Source organism: Seriola aureovittata, chromosome 2 (genome assembly GCF_021018895.1).
Source record: "Seriola aureovittata isolate HTS-2021-v1 ecotype China chromosome 2, ASM2101889v1, whole genome shotgun sequence".
In the NCBI taxonomy this organism is placed as follows: Eukaryota; Metazoa; Chordata; class Actinopteri; order Carangiformes; family Carangidae; genus Seriola; species Seriola aureovittata.
In genome coordinates this window covers 11572146-11594552 of record NC_079365.1, presented here as the reverse complement: position 1 = coordinate 11594552, position 22407 = coordinate 11572146, and the positions used below count along the sequence as shown (strand labels likewise).

Below are 22407 nucleotides of genomic sequence, written 5' to 3'. Positions count from 1 at the left end.
TTTAGTTTCAGACTCATCAAAACTGAAATGCCTTGTTTTGCGATAATAAATTACACAAAGAAATATTCTTATAGTGTGGTATATTCTTGTTGTGTGAAAAAAATTTTGAATGTGTGACAGTGGACTTCTGTGGATGCTAACAACTGCTGAGAGGACTCCACTTTCTGTTTGTTGCATCTATTCTCAGTAAAAAAACAGTCTTGTGTTTCTCTGCTACTCCGTGCTTCAAGACTCATATTTCTGGTGGTGTCCCGTGGTGGAACAATGAAATCAGAGGAATTTCTTTTATCACAGACTTTGCCATCTTGTTCCAATCACCTCTCTTCACCAGACCAGCCAAGGGCCGGAAATCCAGGCAGATCAGTCGTCTTATCAACTGACACCCAGCCCCCTTCTTCTTTTCCTACCTCCTCTCCTCTCCTTACTTATCTGTCTCCTCTCTTCTTTTTGTGCTTTACAAGTTTCTTGTGGGCATTATTATCTGTTTTGTCAAATCAGAAGAGAAAATGCCTTTTGTCCGTTTCTATCCTCTCAATTTTTCCTTCTCTCATTGTCCATTGTTGAATTTAATCTATTCCGCTACCTTCACATTTTATCTTTTACTTTTTCTTAAACAACATTCCCTGTTTGCCCAGACCCATTCCCTCTAAATAAAATCCAGTTTCATTGGCATGCACCCCTCCAAGCTGCAGTCTCTGTGTGTGCCCTCTTTCTTCCCTTCTTCTTTTCTCTTTCTCCCACATCTCACCTTTGTACAGCCTTTGATTTCTGATTGGGGTTCAAAGTCATCTTAGCCAAAAACAATAGCATTAGCAATTTGTAGCATTATTAGCTTAATTGTGTAATGAGGCATAATCAGCCGTGTAATGTTTGCTGTTCAGTAATGCAATTAGATAAGTGGAAAGATTCCCACATGACTGGTTTTAAAGGGGTGTGTGATGTGTGTGTGTGTGTGCATGCATGTGTAAATGTCTTTCTATAGTTGTGTGGACAGATTTCAATTAGAAACCATTGTTGTGAGGACATTTTAGCTGTTCCTCACAACGTCAAAAGTGCTGCTTTGGGGTTAAGGGTAGAATTACATTTAGGTTAAGGTTTAGTTGTGACGGTTAAGGTTAGGGTAAGGGGGTAGGAAATGCATTATGTCAGTGAGTGTCATCTCAACAATAGAAAAACCACTGTGTGTGTGTGTGTGTGTGTGTACGTGTGTGCGCGTGCTCACCCCAACTCCTCCGCATGGTAACATCACAAAAATTCGTTGAGATAGGATTCCTGCCGGAGATAATTTATGTCATGAATATCACTGATTAATGAATTAATTTACTGATGAATTTCTTCATCATTATTGTTGATTTTACCAGCCAGCTTTCGGTTGTCCAGCTTGAGGCGGTTGAGAGGGTTGGTGCCGAACAGAAGCACATGTTTCTCTGAATGGACCGACTGCAGCTCTTCTAGAGTGGCCTTCCTACTGCGGATACGCTACACACACACACACACACACACACACACACACACACACACACACACACACACACAACTATATATATTGCATATAATATCATACTAATATGCATCTTTAAGTACATGTAGCGTGTGCGTACATGTGTGCATGGCTGTGTGGACAAATTTGTGTGGACATCCTGGCCTGTTAGGGTTAGGGATTTAGTAGTGAAGAATAGAGTCAGTGTAAGGGTAAGGTGTCACATCTATAGAAAGACCATCTATAGAAAAAACCATTGTATGTGTGTGTGTGTGTGTGTGTGTGTGTGTGTGTGTCTGTGTGTGCGCGCGTGTGTGTGCATGTTTGTGCCATACCTCACACTGGTTCCTGAGGCCTCTTTCAAGCAGTCTAGACCAGATGCTCTGGACCCTCCCAGCATGCTCAGGGTGGCGGCTGTTGTCACCACAGGTACATTGGTGCTTCTGCATCTGGGCGTCATAAACCAGACCTAGATATACACACAAACATTTCTCCTTCAGTATTTCATGATTTAATTGCACATGTATTGTAACCAAAATCTGTGAGCAGTTAATGGCATTCATTGCTTTTTGCATAATTTCCTGATCAAATATGTGTCACTCACCGGTGGTGAAACGTAGCTGGACATCTGCAGTAGGGCTGGATAATGACAGAGAAGGTATGGTGGTGGGTGGATGTGGAGGAGGCAGGGAGGTGGAGGCTGGGGAAGACCGGGTCCGAACCAGAGGCTGGTGAGGCCAAATTAGGGCAGGCACACTCAGGGGGTCCAGCTGGAGACCTGCTCTAAGGATCACCTGCCTCTGTGGTTCCCAGAAAAGAACAAGGAATGTAAGAGCGTTTAACATAAGCAGCACATGGCAAAGACTAACTAGAGTAAATTCCACAGACTCCAGTTTCTCTCTCCAGTACATTGCAAGACTCATTATTTGGTCAATTTAAATACTGCTTGTCTAGAACAAGCAACTGATAAAGAAAACGCAGCACTGCCAAATACATTGCCACAATACTGTAACTCTCAATTTTTTCATCTTGTGTAAATGAAGCTACAGCGCCCTCTGATGTCAATAACATGGTTCAAACAAGGCAATTCATGTACATGAACACTGGGAGTATGAATTTTACAATTCTAAAACAATTTCTTTTTTTTTGTCATTAGTTACACGATCAATAATTAATTCATTAAAAACTGAACTCTAAATATTAAAGACAACTGTTCTACAATCATACTGTAAGAGCTTAACCAGAGGGCATAATATGCACATCTTGTCCCTCCTGTTAATGGATACTCATCAGAATGGCAGAGGTGTACTACATATAACCAGTTACACCACTGTCATGTCAACATACTTTTTCTTCCAAAAAGCGCATTGAAGCATTAAAGAGATTTTCTTGAGGGAAATGTAATACATAATCCCTCTGGAAAGCTCTCTATAAAGCTCTGCTAAGATGTCACAGTGAATTTATATTAGTACCTGACCGGGCTCGATCAAGCTCTCCCGTGAGGAGGTTGTGGACTCTGTGCCATAAACTGAGTCTGTGCTTGCAGTGCTCTGTCTCCTGCGATGGCCATCCTCACACACTGAGCCTGTTTCGGAGCCGCACACAGACCCTGGTCTCGAACCAGATCCTGATCCAATCTCTTCCAGGTCCATGTCCTCCGATGGGATCTGTGTCAGACGAGGCTTCTCAATGGACTTGCTCATTGGCTAATATAAGGTAAAAGTTTTACAGTCTTTACAAGTTGATAATAACAAATTGAATTTTTCAAATTAAGTCAAATATTGAATAAATAAATAGATAAATAAATAAATAGAAAAGGTTTATTTACAGGGGTAAATCCATGCATATTCCATATAAAGACTCCACAGAATCATCCTCATAAGGCTTTTAACTGACCCCTGTATTAAAACTAACTGGTCTGTTTATTGTGTTTAACATATATGTGTCCACGCCTGCTTCTTCTCACCTTGCTCAGGTGTGCATTCTGCTTGAACCTCTCCAGCCCGCTTTTGTAGTATTGCTGAAGCAGCTGGTGCTGAGTGTGTGAGTGCTGGCTGGCATGCAGAGTGAAGGGTGAGTGGCTGTAGGGTGGTGGCTCTGAGCGTGTTCGCTCCACGGGTCTGTGCAATGGCAAGTTGACTACGCCTTCTCTTCTGGAGGGGGAAGACAGGTGAGGCTGCTGCTGCTGCAGAGGAACTGCAGAGAGGAGGAGGAGAGAGTAACAGGTTATAACTGGGAATAAAGATGAGGGCAGAGGGAAAAGGGTACATGGGATAGCTGAGGAAAAAAATAAAGATGCACAAGAAGAAGAAGAGGAAGCAAGTGGAAATAAACATGACAAAATAGGGGCAGAAAAAATCATCTAAAAAGATGAAGGAAAGTAAAATGGAAAAAGGAAAGAGAACAATGAGGCATAAGGGAATGTGTAAGGGAAAATACCTTTTTAGAAAATATTTTAGTTTTACTGTAGAACTCACAGATGATAATGTTGTTTGCATTCACAGCAAATTTCTGTATTATTACTTAAACTGCATCACCATCAAAAGCCAGACAGAGGGCGCCCTTGTGCTGTTTATTATATTGAGGCAAAAGGAAATGTAGCACAAGATAGAGGACATTAATGTTTGGGTTTAATTAACTGATTGAAAATGTATAGATGTTTTTCACAAAAGATGTTTCAGGCTCTGTTCAGAACTGGCATTAACATTAACATTGACATTTCGGGCGATGCAATTACAAGTGTACAGCTCTAAGTATGTCAGTTCACACCTGGCATTAAAATGCGTCTTCACATGCATCTTAAGTGACCACTTGTTCTCACTCACACTGTAAGCAAATACAAATGTTGACAATATGTGTGCATATGTGTGTGTGAGAGAGAGAATCAATGTACTGTGTACAGCTCCACACTGAAATAAGGTTGTAGCCATTTCATATAGTAAAAAAAAACTCTACATGTGGTGGTCAGTGTTAATATTGTTGGGGCCACCACAAATAAATCAATGTATGGGAAACACTGTGAGAAGTGTAAAACTATTTTCGGATAATGAAATTGTGGTGGGATAAGACTGTGGCAGAGGATGTCAGTTGAGTAGGCGGTCCTTCAATGTGGCCCAGGACACATATGTGTCCACACTGCTAAAAGAAGGTGGCCATGTGGCCCAGACCACCTACGAATGTGGTCTGAGTGATCGGATCTCAAATGTGCACTTAATGTGTCCTGGGTGCATTCACATCTGTACTTGGAGCTGTCCACTCGTGATCAGATCACCTGAGACACATGTTAATGCCAGGTCTGAACAGGACCTTGGTGGATGCACAATGCTAGGACCTTGAACTTGAACACCTAAATAGAGTGGTACTGATGTTATTAATTACTCTTGTGCTTTTCCTGCAAAAATGTGTAAAACCGTGTGCTGTGAAAAAAGTCTATCATGTGTATTAATAGTTACTGGTTACTGGTTATTGCAGTGGTCTGTGGTGATAGGACTTTGATGAAAACAATGTGAAACTGAAACAAAAAATGTGAAAATACGTAAAAATAAAATAGTGCTTCTCTTCTTTCAATACAGATGTCAACTATTAACCGACATGTTAATAAACAAAATCTAATAAAGTCCCATAAAGTTTTATGGTAAAGAGGCACCATAATTAAAATCACTGACAAATGCATAGTTCCTTTGTGTTGTCATTAGAATGTGTTCTGTATAAGGGCATATTGAGGTGTTTCTGTTTCTGCTGTACAACACATTTGCAGTTGCACAACTCACAAGAGACAAACTGGGAGTGCACCAGTCCAGTATGTGGTTCCAGTATGAGCACAGGCTGCAGGCGCTGGGCCAAGGCTTGACTGTTTCCTTCCACAGGCAAGTAGACCTGATGCAGACCCGATACTGCCAATGGCCTGGCTACTTGCATGTCAGCCTGAGGAGAGAGTAGAGCACAAGAGAATACAAGAGTGGAGAGGTCATGATAAGAAGTTGCAGCTTAGACAAATGAGCAAAATGGAGAGTTAGTCCATAGGGCGAAGGCTTTACGGGCGGTTTGCAATGTACAGAGAGACTCATCAGTAAAAATGTTAACAATGTGAGTAAACTACCACATGACTAATTCACAAGATATGAAAGCACCAGGAGATCAAGAGGGAAGTGAAAACCTGAATACACCGCATGTTTCTATAAGTGTCGAGGTGTGCAGGCTCTATGTTAAACATTCACTCTCAGATACAAAAGTTCATGGCATGAATGTATCTATGTGTATCTATGTGTATCTATATGTATCTATAAATGTATCTAAATTGATTGCATGATTCAAGAAGTTATTTGTTGTTTTTGTTGGCAAATAAAACTTCAACAATTTAAATACTGATACTGTAGGGAACCCTCGAAGGTATCATTGCTCACCTGTGCTGGAAGTCCAGCCGTGATGTTGTGCATGGCAGTGGGGTTGGGAGGCAAGGTGAAATGAGCCAAACTACCATCCTTCAGCAGCAACCTCTGAACCTAAATGAGATTAAAATTGTCATTACACAGGTTACAGACAAAACAAATGATCACATCCATTTTGAACATTAAAACATCAAATGTTTGAGCATTAGGTATATAAAATTTCACAAAGGAAATTTTAGCTTGTTAAAAAGATTTAAATGTTAAAAACAAATTAACATTCAGCTGTGGTGGTTGTGCAGAGGAAACATCACTAGAAAAACTCTTAGAAATACTTGCATTATCATTTCTACAGTATGTTGGGCTACAAGTTGTTAGTGTTAAAGAAACAGGAAGCGAAAGGTTTTCTAGGAAATAGTTAATGAATTAATCCAAGATGAGAAGATAAAACAGAGATGAATGAAGGTCAAACACTTTTGGCCCCATGTGTTGTGTTAACGGGTAATTGAGCACTGAACCTTAACCCGTGCACTCGTTATATGCCAATGTGGATGAGAGTCTGCTATAATTTTAATATAAAAGAAAGGCTCACCTCATGAGCCACTGGAAGGGCCCCATTATCTGAATGGAGGCTGTCATTGGGTGAGCTGCACCCTGATGCTGGGGTGCTGCTGCTGCTGGGGGAGGAGTCTGAACGACAGAATGGAAAAACACCTATAAATCAATGACAGCCAATGACAGAGCAAATGTGTTCACACAGCACAAAAGGATGCACATAACAAAGTGGAAAATGAATCAAACTGTGTAGTACAGTATGTGTTGAAATCATATGATGCGTGTTGCTAAAAATACATCTTTCAAGTGTTTCTTGCCATAAAGTAATACATATAAAATAAACGTATCAAACCAGCATTAACTTGAAATAGATAAAACTGCAGTGCAAATAAAATAGAAGCATACGATCATGGGAGTGATCCAGCTACATGTAGATACTATACCCCGAGTTTCTGTCCTGTGCTTGACAGCAGGAGGGGCACTGATCTTACGCTGCAGTGGGTTTGGCCTTGTACTGATCAGTTTCTTTAACTTCCACTTCAGAGTGGGCTCAGAGACTGTACAAACACAAATACACACAAATGAATACATGAATATGCAAATGAAGTCACAGACACAGACATAATTATCCCTAAGGTTTCATAAAATACAAAAAAAAACAAAACATACGTATAGCTCTCAAACTCACAGAACTTGATGATTAACAATGTCATCTTATACAGTACGTGAGCAGGAATAAATTAACTCCGTAATGCACAGTAATATTATATTAATGCACTCAATTTTAATAACAAAACAAAGTTAAAGCAATTTGCAGCACAGCTGAACTAAGCAAATACCTCAACCCTGTTCAATAGCATAAAAAAGTTCCATGTTTACATTGGTCAGGCTCCAATAAGCCCAAACAAAACAATCAATCAGTGGCTGGCTGAGAGCAGATAAAAGGCAGCTATGTGTTGTCATTGAGCCAAAAACAACACTGGTGGGTGTGTGTACGCGCGCTGGCACCTAAGGGTTCTGGGGCAACGCAAATAAATAGTAGCTTTTTGAATGGTTAGTGTACGGTACTTGAAGAGATGAAACCACTCCCACTCTCATTCACACGGTGAGGGAGACCTGCTCAGGACTCTCACGCAGTTCATTTTACACATACCTTAGTTAAAAGTTATGTAACTGCTTTGGTCTTTGTGTCTCACTGTTGCTGTTGTTTTTATGACTGTTTGGTCTCTCTCTGGCCCTGCAGGCCTGTTGCTTTATGAGTTTCCTTCGTCTCACTAGAAAGGACGCTACTGTGTAAGTTCATTCTGTCCTTCACTTTCTCATTCTCTAGCCCAGAATGTGTATGTAATGACAGTTTGCTGAGACACTGAAAAGTATCCCACTGAGATATGCAGTCAGATGACTTTATGTCTGACTCAAATTACACAGAGCACACCACAAGAACAGACCTGAAGTGGAAAATCACCAGTGACCTTCACAGCTTTCACCTCAGGGTGGGAAACCCCATCACAGACTAGAGGCATCTCACCTGTCCTGCGCAGGGCGAGGTCCTTACGCTGCTCGCAGGGTGTAGGCTGAGTATTTGGGGACATGTCAGGAACTGGTAACCTAGGTAACCAAAACAATATTAGACAGACTGCTTAACTCATGCATGGGTATGAGGAAATTTGCTCTATTTTTTATTTTTAATGATGATTTATTTGAATCATTAAAATCAGAAAAGGAAGGGACCAGTTAATATCAAAATAGTAATTAAAGAAGCTTTTCACAATTGATCCATCCCTTTAATACCATTTGAACATACTGTTTGTCTGGAGCTCTGCAGTATTACCAAAATAAACAGTATGGAGTTGGAGTTCTGTTTTGTCTGTCTCACCTGTATCCTGGAGTAGGACTGGTGTGGTTGGGAGTAACCCTATCATGGGTGGGCTGGTTCTTCATAATTATATGTTCCCGAAGTTTCTGCCTTACCAGGGGACTGGCTACAGCACCTATCAGTCAGTAAAGTAAATCCATAAGGAAAAAAGACAATGATTTGGATCATGTACAGCCATGCAATAGATAGACCTGCAGCCAACATGGGGACGGATAATATAAAATAAGACAAAATGTTTTGGTGTTGAAATCTGAGCAGTTTTCCTTCACATTGTACTGTATACTGTTGTTGTATCAATAAGCAGTTCAGAGACTTCAGAGGTAGGATGCAGGATATTTGTCATGTTCTTCTTCATTTCCTCTACATGGTAAAAATAAAAACAGCACAAAGTGTTTCCTGAAACAAGTGTTTGTTTGACTTTGGTTTGATATGAGGAGAAATTTCCTTGGAATCTGAGAATACATCACAGCGCTGTTGGAAATCCCCTTCTTCTTCATTGAAACATACTGTGTGCTGTGACTCATATCAAAAGCACGTCAACAACCTTATGGTCTTTCAGAGAACCTATGAAAACACATAACAGTATGGTACAGTACACTACACTACAGTACGCGTGCAGTACAATACATGTGATACTCACTCTGCTCATTTTTATTCTTTCGTATCAGTTGTTGTAGCTCTTCTCTTTTCTCCTCCTCCATCTCTCTTTGCCTTTGTTCAATCTTATACTGCAAAGAAAAGCATGAAGACATATCAACACTGACCAGCCTCATCTGCTTTAACTATGCATGTGAGATTTATACTATAGGAACAAACATTGCAACAGCTACAGTCACTGATAAAACATGTATATAGCTGAATATAGCCACAGGATTTGCACATTGATTAAAACCCTATGTCTTGACAAAAGAACACTAGGTGTGCAGCATCAATCAGCTGATCCATGGTACACATAAATTAGAATCAAATGCTGAGAAGGTGCTCTGTTTACAGTAATCTGACTTACTTCTTGGTCATTTTTGATGAGCATTCAACCTGGGTGAAGGTGTGTGGCATAGGCAGTTGGCTTGTTCTGATGGTTGATGTGGTAGGAGGACTTGTACACTAAATAAAATGCTGCTGATGTGCTAATGTTGCAAGATGTGGCAAGACATGAGTTTGAAATTTCATGGGCATACTCAGTCATATTAAGCCTCTGACAGAAAAAGTAAGGGGCTGATCCTGGTTATGCGTGGTGATGCTGAGAACTGAGAGCACTGTTGATAGTTATTCTCCTGACACAAAATTTTTTCCTCACCTGCAAGCGTTGCTGGGAAAACTGGGAGCAATGCTGAGCAGTAATGGGTCCCGAAAAGAAGGGAGGGCGGGGGGCCAGCATGGCCGAATCTGGAACTGAATGCAACAACCTCTGGGTGACACTTAGGTCCATGGGCTGCTCCCCACTTATGGACAATGAAACCTGACTGCTGATGATCACATCCACTACAAAGAGACAGTTAGAGAGACAGAGAGAATAACACATCACTTTGTGAATAGAGGGTGACACTTGTCTATGCTTTGTGGTGATGTGGAGAGGTGAAAATTATTTCTGGAGTGAAACATCAGTTTGTCTCTCTGGAGTATCTTCAACTTCATAGATCATAGTCTACTTTAATATGTAATGACTTTTAAATGTCCTGCATGCTGGTCATAGATAGATCATCATCATTGATGAAGAGTATCAAGGATAGAGCAAATATCTTAAATTTTCTGTTCATAACACAAAAGGTCTCGAGGAAGAATGTTTTTAACTGATATTCACAAAATAAGTCAAAGAACAATTGTAGCATCATTTACTGTTTATACTTTACATAAACATGATCAAGAGTGCACTCAGTTTATTTGGCATAAGTATATGCCCAGATGTGTACTTGTACTTGAACTCTGCACATTCACCAGTCATATTTCATTTCATTCAAGTCTTCCTGCCTCAAGTGAACTGGCCATTGTCCAACACTGCATTCAGCAAAGAAAAGGAGAGGGGTGTGTGTTGGGGTTGGAGGGGCACAAGGGAATGAAAAAAATGGCGTGGTGAGTTGGATTTGAACATAATGTGGTCAAGGCATTTGGGTCAGGTATATCAATCTGTCATCCCCCTTCCAGGTTTTTACTAAAATGAAAGAAATAAAAAGCTAAATTTAGCACAAGTGAGACAATTGAACCAAGCTTCAACGTCCTAACTAAAGACAGATGTCTTTTTATAGGTGCAGAGGAGTGAGAAAAGGTTTTGATCCATTCATGCAATCCAAAGGCAATTGTAAATATGTCAGAGTAACCTTACTTTTCATCACGACTGATTTAACTGTAGCATGAATGGCACAATATGGGCCTAATGGTATGACCTATAAAACATACAAGAGGAAGGCTAATGGTAACTGAGAAACAGCAACTAGAGGTTATTCTCAATTTTTGTGATGCATCATATCAACAAGACAAAAACATATGGAAGTCCACACATCACTTGATAGATGAAACCAATGAACATGCTGAAGAATGTTTTGATACTGATACAAAGGAATAGACAGATAGAGTATGGAAGGAGACACCTTGCTCCCTCTGGGGTAGAAGGACAGTGGGAGGGAGGGAAGGATGTGGAAATTTACTGAACTCGTACGCCTGAATGACTGCAACCCAGAATATTACTCAACATTACTCACATAATTCCTGTAAGAGGACATTTCTTTACTGGCATACCCTGTTGAATTACACTAACTGTTGTGGACAGCGCTGTATCACAGTAACAATTTTGCAGTGAAAACACTGCCTCTCACTCCACAGTATCATACATACTTGCATCATAATTATTCACTTGCTTTGGGAGTTATCCATGAGTTAAGAAATAACAGATTACATTATCAAACCAATTACATCAATAAGGCACACTAAAAAAAAAAGGAAAAAATCAAAATGCAAAAACAGATACAGATAAGTCAGGTAGAGGGTGTTTCTAGTGTTAAACACAGTGTTTTCAGTCATCAATGTCTACTATTAGTTAAAAGTAGCTTCAGCAAAAATAGTCTTAAATGAAGCCTGCAACACTTCCATAAGTTGCAGAGACAACATTATAAGATCGGCATTGCAACAACACAACCCAAAACAAACCTGCACATACAGGCTGCACCCAAATGTCACTAAACTTCCCTCCTGTCTGAGCCAGACAGTAAGTCGTACAGACCCAGGCAGCATTATTTGGCCCTCATTCCCAACAGCAAGACTGACTCATAGAGAGAAATAATAATGTCTGAAGAACACTTCCATGCTCTTATTACTGCACGTCAAGTGAGACTTAAACACAGTAGAACATGAGAAAAATCTGGTGAGTTAATAAGACCAGAATAATTTACAGTACATGATAATATTGTACAATTAAAGCCAAGTGGTTTCAGTTCTGGTGCCCAATACAGAGTTCATAATAATAACACTATCTGCTCATGGGTACAGCGTTGTGTTTTCATGTTTTCTGTGTGTGTGAGACAGAACAACAAACAGATACACAAGCTCTTGTGTGAGAACTAAAACTTTGATGGATCATTATTTGTACAGCTTGTCATAGAGTCAGGGAAACACACAGACGATAAGCCTATTGTTAACATTATGCCTTTGTTTTACACACTTCTTACTCTGCACAAAGCAGGAATCCTACCTTACCAGCTAACTCGAGGAAGCCAAAGCACATCAGACGAAACTTGTCAGAGAGACTTTCAGCTGGTTTATGCCTCTCTAACTATGTTACTGTTGGAGCTTAAAGAGCTTGTTTCTTTAAGCTTTTTACTATTAAAAAAAGTGACATAAAAACAGGAAGTACCAGAAGCAGCAGAACAGTATGTATTACTGAAGAATGTCTGTGTGTTTGCAAAGGAAATCAGACAATCACTAGAGGAGCAGGATGGTGGTGCTAGCAGTGGTGGTGGTGGGGACTAATCTGCATACACTCTCTGACACACATACACACATTCACACAAACACACAATTACCAAACAAGTCAGCTCCCCTGAGAGAAAGGAAATGATCAGGAAGTCAGTATTACTTCTCTTCACAACAGAAAAGAAACACCTGTGGTATATTTTTACTCTGAAAATACTGTGAACACCAGGCTTCATCAACAACATGAATCTGAATTCTACTCCTTTTAATCAATGTGACATTAAATGTGCTCCCAGAGACACACAGTCTACACTGAGTCAATTGTATTTGCTACATTTTCTATATCATTGTACAATTTTAAAGAAAAAGCCAATTTTCCAAACAAACATGTTTGGTTGAGTTTTTGTACTGACACTGAACCTGTGACTTGAGGCAGATTCAGAGAGTGACTCATATGACTGGACACAAAACCAGCTCAGTCACTGAATTGTGCTTTCAAAGAGCCAACTAAACAGTTAAGGTTTCCTCAACCTGGACCCTAAAGGGTTTCAAAAGCTGCTGATTACTTATCACATTACCAAGAGCTAACTACAAGAGGACATTTACAGTGCACACTCCAACATTACATTACAAAAAAGTAGCACAATTGTAGTTTACTATGGTCGCCTATTAATCAACTGTGCTCTAAAAATACAAGATACATGTTTTAAATTTGAAAAGGAATGCTATTCATAAGATAAAATCTGGAACATTTTAAAAAATAAGAGAAGTGCATATAGATAAGATCTGTGTGCGTGCTTCTCTGTCTCTCATTTGTGCTTGGTTGCTGGTTGGTGCTAAAAATAGGCAGGAGACAAACTTCTGGTTTCTGTAATAGCATATTCGTTTCACAACCATCATCCTCTTTCTGTGGGCCTTCTGCAGTAACACACTGTAGCACTAACACACACACAGATACACACCTGCACACATGCATAGGCTTTACTGCTGTGCACACACAGACACACACTCACACAGAAACAGTGACTTCCTGTTTCTAAAGTTAGCCTGCACCATAACATCCTCTTGGTTCATTTAGGCAAGCAGAAGCTGCTATTTTGGTTGAATGGCTTCACTAGTTCATTTTCGCAGCTTGAGAGAGTTACAGATGTCCTTCAGCAGTATTTATATCCACAGTGTGGCCCTAAAATGTGCTTTGTTTATTGTTGGGCTGGAGTGAACACCACAGTGGTATTGAATGGAGTTAAGTCTGGAAGTCACACATCAGGTTAAATGCTAGTTACTATTTGTATACATAAAGACAGGCAGCATGCTTGAGGTTCATGCCTAGTTAGATGAGCAACAAAGCAGAAAGAGCAAGAGTTCAGGGACAAAATGTCTTCTGAAATATTAACAAATATTGTTTCTATTAAAATATCAAGCACAAAAACTTGTGCTGAGTGTAAATTCATTGTGTTTATACTGGTCTCTGTATTTACAAATGATTATTATTATGACAGCTTCTCCACCATGCTGGCCACCTTAAGCAGCTCTCCCTGCCCGCCACCTATCCCTCTGTCCTTTTCTCCGTCCCTCCCCGTCCTTACGTTTATAGGAATCCACAGCTGCTGGGGACATTCTGTCCCTCTGCTTCCGAGCAGCTGGAGTATCAATCTCTGAGTGAATGTGTGTATCCATGTGTGTGTGTGTGTGTGCTTGTATGTGTCCATCCTAAACAGGCCAAGATATTAATAGCTTGCAGTTGTTTCTTTTGAATGTACATAGAAGGTTTTTGTGTTTGCATAAGTAGGATCTGCTTGTGCAACAGTTGATGGTCTGTGTACACATGTATCAGTGCATCAGTGCTCGCGTGTGTTGGTGCAAGTGTATTAATAGTGCCCATTTGTTTCTGCTGAATGATCACTGTAGTTCTTTGTGCAAGTTAAAGTGTATGTAACCGAAGCAGTTTATTTTTAGTGTCACCTGCCAGTAAACACTTGTGTTATTGTATGTAATCATGTGCACATATGTGCCAGGACACAGAGTTTGTGCGTTACTGTTTCTCGACATATTAATAGCACCAAACCACGTGTTTTGATGAGTGTGTGGCATGTGTGTGCGCTTGTAAGTGTATTAATAGCATTACCAATTGCCCACACATGTCTCTGTATGCGTATGGCGTGTGTGGAAGTGGCTGTCAATAACTTCAACCTCATATATGTATATGAGGTGTCCTGCAAAAGGATGTGAACAGCAAATAAGCTCACTACAACTGACCACTATGAGTGAGGTGCTGATATTGGAGTTATCAGTTTATTCAAGTAATGGCATATATGTTGTTAATATGTTGCAAATATGAGAACAAAACTTTACGGTCCATATAGGTCAGGTTTTATAATATTTTTTGACTCTCATTTGTCTTGAATGAAGCTTAACATTTTCATTTTTTTGTATTCGCTTAAAGTTAAATATAATATAAAGTTAATTACAGTTTTAGTGAGGTGTACTTTATAAAATGTACTGTACTGCCTGGTTACCATCCTGTCACTGATTTTTTAAGGTCTACAACTAAGTTATTTTCAAAATTTATTATTCTTAAGATTGTTTTATTGATTTGTCAATTATTTGCTTTGTAACTGTTTCGATTTTAATGTCATAAAATAGTGAAAGATGTCTTCCACAGTTTTTCAGAACCCAAGATGATAATTTTAAATTGTTTTATCCAACCATCTGCCCAAAACTCAAAACTCAAAGCTACTCAGTTTACAATGATAAGAATACTGAAAAAAGTAGAAAATTCTCACATTATTGAAGCTGGAACCAGAGACTAGCTAGCATTTACACTTTAAAATGATTGCTATGATAATTTGATTATAAAGATAGTTGCCAGATAATTTCCTGTTGCTCAACTAACTGACTAATCAACCAATTCTTTCAGATCTAAAAATAAATATGGCCAATCTATCATTATCAGATGTTTGACATATGTTTACCCATGCAGTTAAACTGTATAAAGCGTACTGCACAGCTCATTTCCTTTTTCCCCCCAAGGCATATGAAGTAACAAGTTATTATGCCACGACATAAGACTAATACATTCCTACACTTGACTGTCAGCAGGAAAATAGCACAAGCAGATATGAGATTCCTCTGTTGTGTAGTCTTTTCCTTCTTTCTCTCATAGTCATCAGTACTGTTTTGTACTGTCCCTGCCACCCTGTTCAACCGAGAGATCAGAGGTCAGACACTTATGAGACTTCTCTTGATCTTGAGTCCCTGAGGCAGCGCGGGAAAAAGGTGAGGGTTCACCAGCTCACTGTAGAGTTGTGTGTATATGAGAGAGAATGTCACAAGCTAGCATGCTCTTTAGTGTGATTCACCAACTTGATTTCTCACAGCCAAAACAGACTGACAATTGTTGAAATTGTTTCATTATTTCTCCTTTGGGTTCCAGGAGGTCATCCTTTTTGGAGGGGGAACCAAAATTTGGCCCAGGGTGCTGTCATAAGGTTGGCATGAGACTGAAACTTTGTCTTGCCTGAGAACATTTGCAATATGTATTACTGCTAATGGAGTTGACATTTATTCTTTCATGATCTCGCAGGTGCTTCTCAGTCATAATGGAGAGACGTAATATAGAATATTAGTACTAATACAGCCCTCATTCAGATACATAACACACAAATGATCATCTTTACTTTGTCCTCAATTATGCAAATCAAAACATGAGCTACCATTTGACCTGACGGGAACACCAGCTGACTTCCTTTGTGTACTTCAAAAGAAACAGCAACTGATCATCTGAGCATGGACCGATTCAGGTTAGTGGTCTGTACACCTCATCTCAACCCACAAACATCCACCTCTGCACTGTGATCCTGACATTACCAGATGTTGTTGAGGAAATGTGGCCTTTACACACCCACAGACAGAGAAATATTGGCATATATTTATTTTTTACATGTAAAAACCCAACGGCTGGCATAGGGATGATTTGACTGAGAGAACAGGTTCTAATGCCCACTTCCTACTATAAGTCACCCATGTCTCTGCAGTATTCTGTGTATCACAGTCTGTTATTGCACACTGGGTTAGAAGGCTATGTACACAGAAGAGCTTCTTTGTTTCAAATACACCCTGCAGTCAGTAAGAATAAGGTTACTGTCTTCCGGCTCTAGCCTGCTTTTACTGCTGGTTTTGATATAGTTACTGTCTTTGTTAGAACTTTGTTGATTTCCCTAATAGTCTCCATCTTTTTGCCCTCTCCCTCTCTTTCTTGCTCTGTCTCTCACACAAATACACACACTCACATGATACACTAGCAGAGTGATGGTCCTGTTGCTGCGTTTTTAAGCGGTAAAGTGTATCAGTAGTCAGCTGAGTTGATCTTAAATCAGGAACAGGAAATGTGATCCTGAGCCTGGCTGGGCCAGAACACTGTCCCTATTGTCAATGCACTGCTGTGGCTAACACTGGGAAAACACTGGGGACTTTTAAAGGTTATCTGTCTTGGGAAAAGATTGATATTCACTTTCACAACTAGCCTGCCACCCAAAATGGATACCTGATGAAGGCCTGATCACTAAATATGACTTTGTCTTTGTTGTGGTTCTTATGTATGTAAAGGCCTATCTGAGGTCAATAGAGGGGTCAAACGAATCCAACAAATGTTTTCAATGTCAAATACATTGAAAATAAGTGATTAATTCACTAGATGGGGAAGATGCTCATCTTAATCATCCATGCAGCTTGCAAAGTGAAAATAAAAGGATCTACTAACGTTTTTATGTCTTCAACTTTGTTGAAGACATGAATGTGCATCCCATCTAGAGCTGAAAAGATAAATTGATGAATCGAATGGTTGATCAACAGAAAATGAATTGAGAAACTGTTTTGATAATCAATTCATTGTTTAGCGTTTCAGTCATTTTTAAAGAAATAATACGAAGCACATCCTAGTTCCAGCTTCTCAACTGTGAGTTTTTGGATTTTGGACTGTTGATCAGACAAACCAAGAAGTTTGAAGGTTTTAACAGGCATTTTTCACTATTTTCTGATATTTTAAAAATCAAACAATTAATTGATTTATAAAGGATTACTCATAAAAATCAACATTGAAAATAATCAGTTGCAGCCCTAGTCTCATCTCACCAGCATCTCAACAATTAGAGATGTATTCAATAAGTCAATCAACATAAAATGAATCCACATCTAGTGTGATCATCAATTAATATTTTACTAATTTTTCAAGAAAGCTGTATATAATTGAAAACTGAATATCTTTGGACTCGTTGTCAAATAAAACAAGCAATCTGAATCACCTTGGGCTCTAGAAAATTATAATAATTCACTATTTTCTCAAATTCAATAGACAACGTGATGAATGGATTATGTAAGAAAATAATCAAAAGATTAATCAATAATTAATCTTTATTACAGCTCTCTTTCCAGACCGCAAGACTAATAAAAAAGAGGGATCCAATACTGACATCATTCAAGATTTGTAATTGAAGATCACTGATTAAATGTACATTAAAGACTTTTTCAAAGCAAAAACTCTAAAGAAAACTCAAGAAAGACAAGCAAAACAACTATTACATCTCTCTACCTGTTACCTTAAATTATGTGTCATACCACATGGTGAATTGAGTGTTAAGAAAAAGACACACAATCATCTTATGTGTTTTAAATAACTTTGAATTTCTATGAGATTGATACCCATTACAGTATGCAAAGTGAAACTCAGTTTCATATCTCAATAGCAAGCACTGACTGCTAGCAACCACAATCCCAGTACAATTATCTGATACAAGTTATATGAATTGCAAACTATTGCACCGATTACCTTACAACTAGTAAGGCCAGAGCATGACTGGCTGATGCCAGCTGTAAGAGGAAAGGATTGTAGCAGATATAATAAATGTCTTGTGTTCAACAATGTAGGAAAAACTCCACAGACAGTGAGACAAACAGGATTTCCACATCTCTAGAGAAAGTGGGAATAATTTACTTTTTCTCTAAGATGATGGTGGTTATGTTTCACTTGAACCTTCAGCCATGTGAGGCCTGTTCAGTGTTGATGACTGGGACAAAGCCAAACCCACAGGCTGTCACAACTTGTGGAGCAAGGGGCCTTTGTGATCAACAGTTTGGGTAAGATGACACTGATCATGTAGAATGAAAGGCTGGTTATTATGATCAAAGTCTTAATTCAATGATGCTCCTTTGTAAACACGCACATGCCTGGATACAGTATTTGTACAGACAGTCATGCATGCATACAGGTCAACATTTACCTATTCAATGTAATAACGATCACTGCTGGTCATCTGAGATGATGAGAGGAAAAAATTAAGGAGAGAGGGAGAGATCTAAAAGGCAAGAGAAAGGGGGCAGAGGAGTGTAGGTGGTGTCGATTCCTTTGGCACGGCCCACATGAAACTAATGTAACTGTATCCCCACAACAGCACTGAGACTATGACCTCATCCTGTCCAGAGAGGGAACCTGGACACATGAGAACATTATTCCATGCATAGCTGCTATGTGTGTGTGGATGTGTGTATGTACGTGTACGTGTGCATGTGCATGTGTATGTGTGTTTTCATTTTCTAGGGGACGAAGGGGCTCGGGTGGGATCTAACAATTTTTACAACTTCTGTCATAATACAGCATACACACTGAAACACAGCTGCCCACCCCATGACCTATCAAACAACCAAGCATTTGTTGCCTAGCAGTGAATGAGTCAAATCTTTCAATGACGTTATGGGCAGAAATACATTTAGTAGGAAATTCTACACTTGCACTAACAATGAGGCCTTAATGCTATAATTACACCATTATTTGCCCTATTTATCACCTTAAATAGTCCTCTTGCCTGTCAGATTAGTATAATTACCATGGCACCTAGAGTTACACAGTCAATTAGTTCAGAAAGGTAATGAGGTATTTACTATTCAGACTGCTGCATCTGACACTGACCTCATAAAATGTACACTTAATCTGATTTTGGAAATTATTATGTCTTTATTTTTCTGTACTATTCTATTCCTTTCAATATGTGAAGAAAGCATCAGATTGCACTTGACAATGTCAGCCAGGTGAACTTTTACACCTGCTGAGTTTGGACACAAGCCAGGAGAAGAATAACCTGGATTTAACAGTGTTTATGGCAGTCAGCTGAAATTTAGTTCACATTTTCAACACAAAAAGAAAGTACACTTTTTCAGTTGAAGTGTTTCAGACGACATGAATAACTGTAAGGTAACAGTCCGGACACTTTTGAATAAAGATATTTTGAAAGTACTAATGACTTTAAACCACGTTTGCTAGCTAGCCTACTTAACTGTGAGAGTTAGCAAATTAAGATCGCCTACCTTTTGGTGATGAAGTTCAAAAGCGACGCATTTTCTATTTCATGCGACACGGGAGGGACTGGCAGTCTGTTTTAAAGTGGCAACTGCGAGTCAAACAAAAGAAAGGACGGAAAAAAACTTCGTCCAGCAACCTGTTCTTCTCATGTTGGGTCAATTTTATTTTCCGTTTTTGTTCCAACCGTCAGCACGCGCCGCTGTCAGAGCTCTATAGGCTACATGCACGGAACCAAACTCAGCGCTTCAAAATGTATCGGTAATTAGCTAAGAGAAAGACTGTCTCTACCGTCTCTCCGAAAGGCTGCTTTCCACTCACGGGTCTCCTCCTCGCTGAGTCTGTGTGTAGTGAAACTGCTGATAAATCTGCTGGGAGTCTCACTTTCATCCGTGTGTGTGCTGCTGGTGTGAGGGCTCCATCTGCTGCACTCAGCTGTGGTAAGGATGCTCTACTTGTGTGTGTGTGTGTGTGTGTGTGTGTGTGTGTGTGTGTGTGTGTGTGTGTGTTTCAGATATTACTCATATTGTGGGGACCTTAACTGTTTACACGGTTATAGGGGGACTTGTCTTCCCTATGAGGACAAAATGCACATCTCCACAAAGTAGATTAATAATGAAAGGTTAGGTTTAGGTTAAGGTAAGGATAAGATTAAGGGTAGGTTTAGGCAGAAGTGGGAGTAAGTCACACATGTACAAGTGTAAAGCAAGTCTCAAGTTACTGTGGTGAGGTAAAGTTATGTCCCTGCTGTAAATCAATCAAGACAATTGCTCAGATCAAGCAAGTCACAAGTCAAGTTATTTGGAATTCTGATTATCTGATTATCATTTAAATCAGTCTGTTTACACCTTATAAAGCTTACTGATATTTGACATTTTGGGGCAATGTAGAGTCTGGATCTGTGATTGCAAGCCACCCACTGCTACAATTACCATTTTAGTCTTATTATTATCATTACCCTCACCAAGGATTTTATGTTTTCACCCATGTCTGTTTATTTGTCAGCAAAAAATTGGTGGAGGGATGCGGCATAGGCTAGAGAACAACCAATTACATCTGGGTGTAGATCCGGTTATAACGGCGTGTCTAGGAATCCAAAGGATTGTTTGACCTTGGTGGACATATGCAGTCTACTGAGGGCGACTCTAGTTATTACTAATACAATGTCTCTATATGGAACTTTTGTGTAAAATGCTGTGTTCTCTTTCCTCCTGTAATTCATATTTTTAGTATCTTTAGACTTAACCTCTTCCCATGATAGCTGGGTTGCGGGCATCGCACTAGAAGTCACCCAATCATGATTCAAAAACAAAATGTGACATGCAAACAACGTGCAAACATTTAATTAAAAAAACAAGTCCTCTCGAGTCATCTGTCTCAAGTCTAAGTCAAGACTCAAGTCATGAATACCAAGTATGATAATCCATCCGTGTGTGATACCTGCAGTTCTGTGGATTTTAGATCATTTGAGGGGTAACGCGGTCCTCAACTGTAAAGTAACTAATTGGCACCGCGGACATTTTATCTTGTCATGGTAGGAAAAGCACAGGTGTTACTTATTACATTAAAGATGGCTCTATTATATTAAAGTGTCATTACAAAGTGACAGTGAGACAGCAATTTCACCACCAGGACTGAAACTGAAAACTGGTTTTCTTACTGTGGCATTCCAAAATATCTTTTGTGAAAAATGCTTAAACCTATAGCCATCAGATAAAATGGCCTGCAGTACAAATATAAGTTTTCCCCAAATACAAGCAGCTCCTCTTATTAGTTCATCTGCCAGGTAAAAGTAGATTAAAGTACATTTTGATAAGTCACTTTTGATAAGCCCTTAAAGTATCAGATTTGTTTATCAACTTTGTAGACTGTTTGCTTTCATCATGTAATTGACTGCCCACTTGTGGTGGCAGTAGGCTATTGTCTCTCAAAGCTAGCTTGACTACCAGCTGTTTGTATCTACAATTTCTGTTATTTTCGGAGGCGTGACCGTGTCCCGTTGACAAAGGCTGGGACTAGTCATGCAGAGTGCAGAGCAGTAATTTTTGGAGGTTTGCGTTTACGTGTTGAGGATAATTGTGGAATCTTTCACGGGTGATTCATTATAGTGATCCGAGGAGAGAGTTAGAAGTTAGCGGTGTGTCTGGGAACATGCAGTGCAATGTATGTGCATGTTTGTTATGTCAATAAATAAATGTTACAACTCCTCAAGACCCAAATGCCCACATCCTCCCCTGTGCTTCCCAATATATGCATATCAGGTCAACCACTTTACAACACATTTGATCTGCTTCATGCAGGATCCAGAACCTTTGAGTATATGGAAAGAGTCTTATACTGTAAGTCCATTTGATTGAATTCTTGATATGCTGCCAACTTAACACGCAGCTTGTTTTGTGCCAGTGTGTTTATTTTTTACTGTACTATGTGCCTTTTTCTGATTTGATTTCATTGTATTTTTATTTTAGGATCTGATCAACTTGTGAAGCCTCTGGACAACATAGCTAAGTTCTGTTTGGGAAATGCGTAGATGCACAAATGTAAATCCAGGCATACACCAACACAAAATTTGTTAATTTGCACAGTGCTGTCCGTTCTACCACTGTCTATCCAAGACTGAACTCTCACTGTCTCTCGCTAATTCCTCATCCTGCTTGGGGACAAATCCACTCTTTGCCAACACAGAAGTCCTCATCATTGGATGCATGGAGATAAACCAATCAGACTTTTATTCCACGTTACCCAGACTGGTTCTGCTCATATGAGTCAATATGTTTGCTGTTGTTCGGTTAAATCAAGTACCTATGGGGAAAATTATGGCCAGAGTTAAAAAAAAAAACAGCTATCAACAACACTCAGT

General features: G+C 39.5%; 1 protein-coding gene across 4 annotated transcripts in view; it reads right to left on the bottom strand.

The window, feature by feature from the left end:
• The window catches only part of LOC130182938 (histone deacetylase 7-like), a 41511-nt gene that overhangs the window by 13563 nt on the left and 5541 nt on the right, over positions 1-22407 (bottom strand). For 2 of the 4 annotated variants that reach the window (XM_056398190.1, XM_056398165.1), the window contains exons 2-15: positions 9594-9778; positions 8937-9024; positions 8297-8411; positions 7949-8028; positions 6864-6977; positions 6458-6555; positions 5884-5982; positions 5251-5404; positions 3447-3676; positions 2953-3186; positions 2085-2280; positions 1816-1949; positions 1359-1479; positions 1223-1272 (exon numbers count right to left, since the gene is read on the bottom strand). In XM_056398190.1, the coding sequence (XP_056254165.1) occupies positions 1223-1272; positions 1359-1479; positions 1816-1949; positions 2085-2280; positions 2953-3186; positions 3447-3676; positions 5251-5404; positions 5884-5982; positions 6458-6555; positions 6864-6977; positions 7949-8028; positions 8297-8411; positions 8937-9024; positions 9594-9778 (1898 nt within the window). Of the gene's footprint in view, positions 1-1222; positions 1273-1358; positions 1480-1815; positions 1950-2084; positions 2281-2952; positions 3187-3446; positions 3677-5250; positions 5405-5883; positions 5983-6457; positions 6556-6863; positions 6978-7948; positions 8029-8296; positions 8412-8936; positions 9025-9593; positions 9779-19555; positions 19935-22407 lie in introns of those variants that run through there. The other 2 variants (XM_056398182.1, XM_056398174.1) reach the window with 2 other exon arrangements.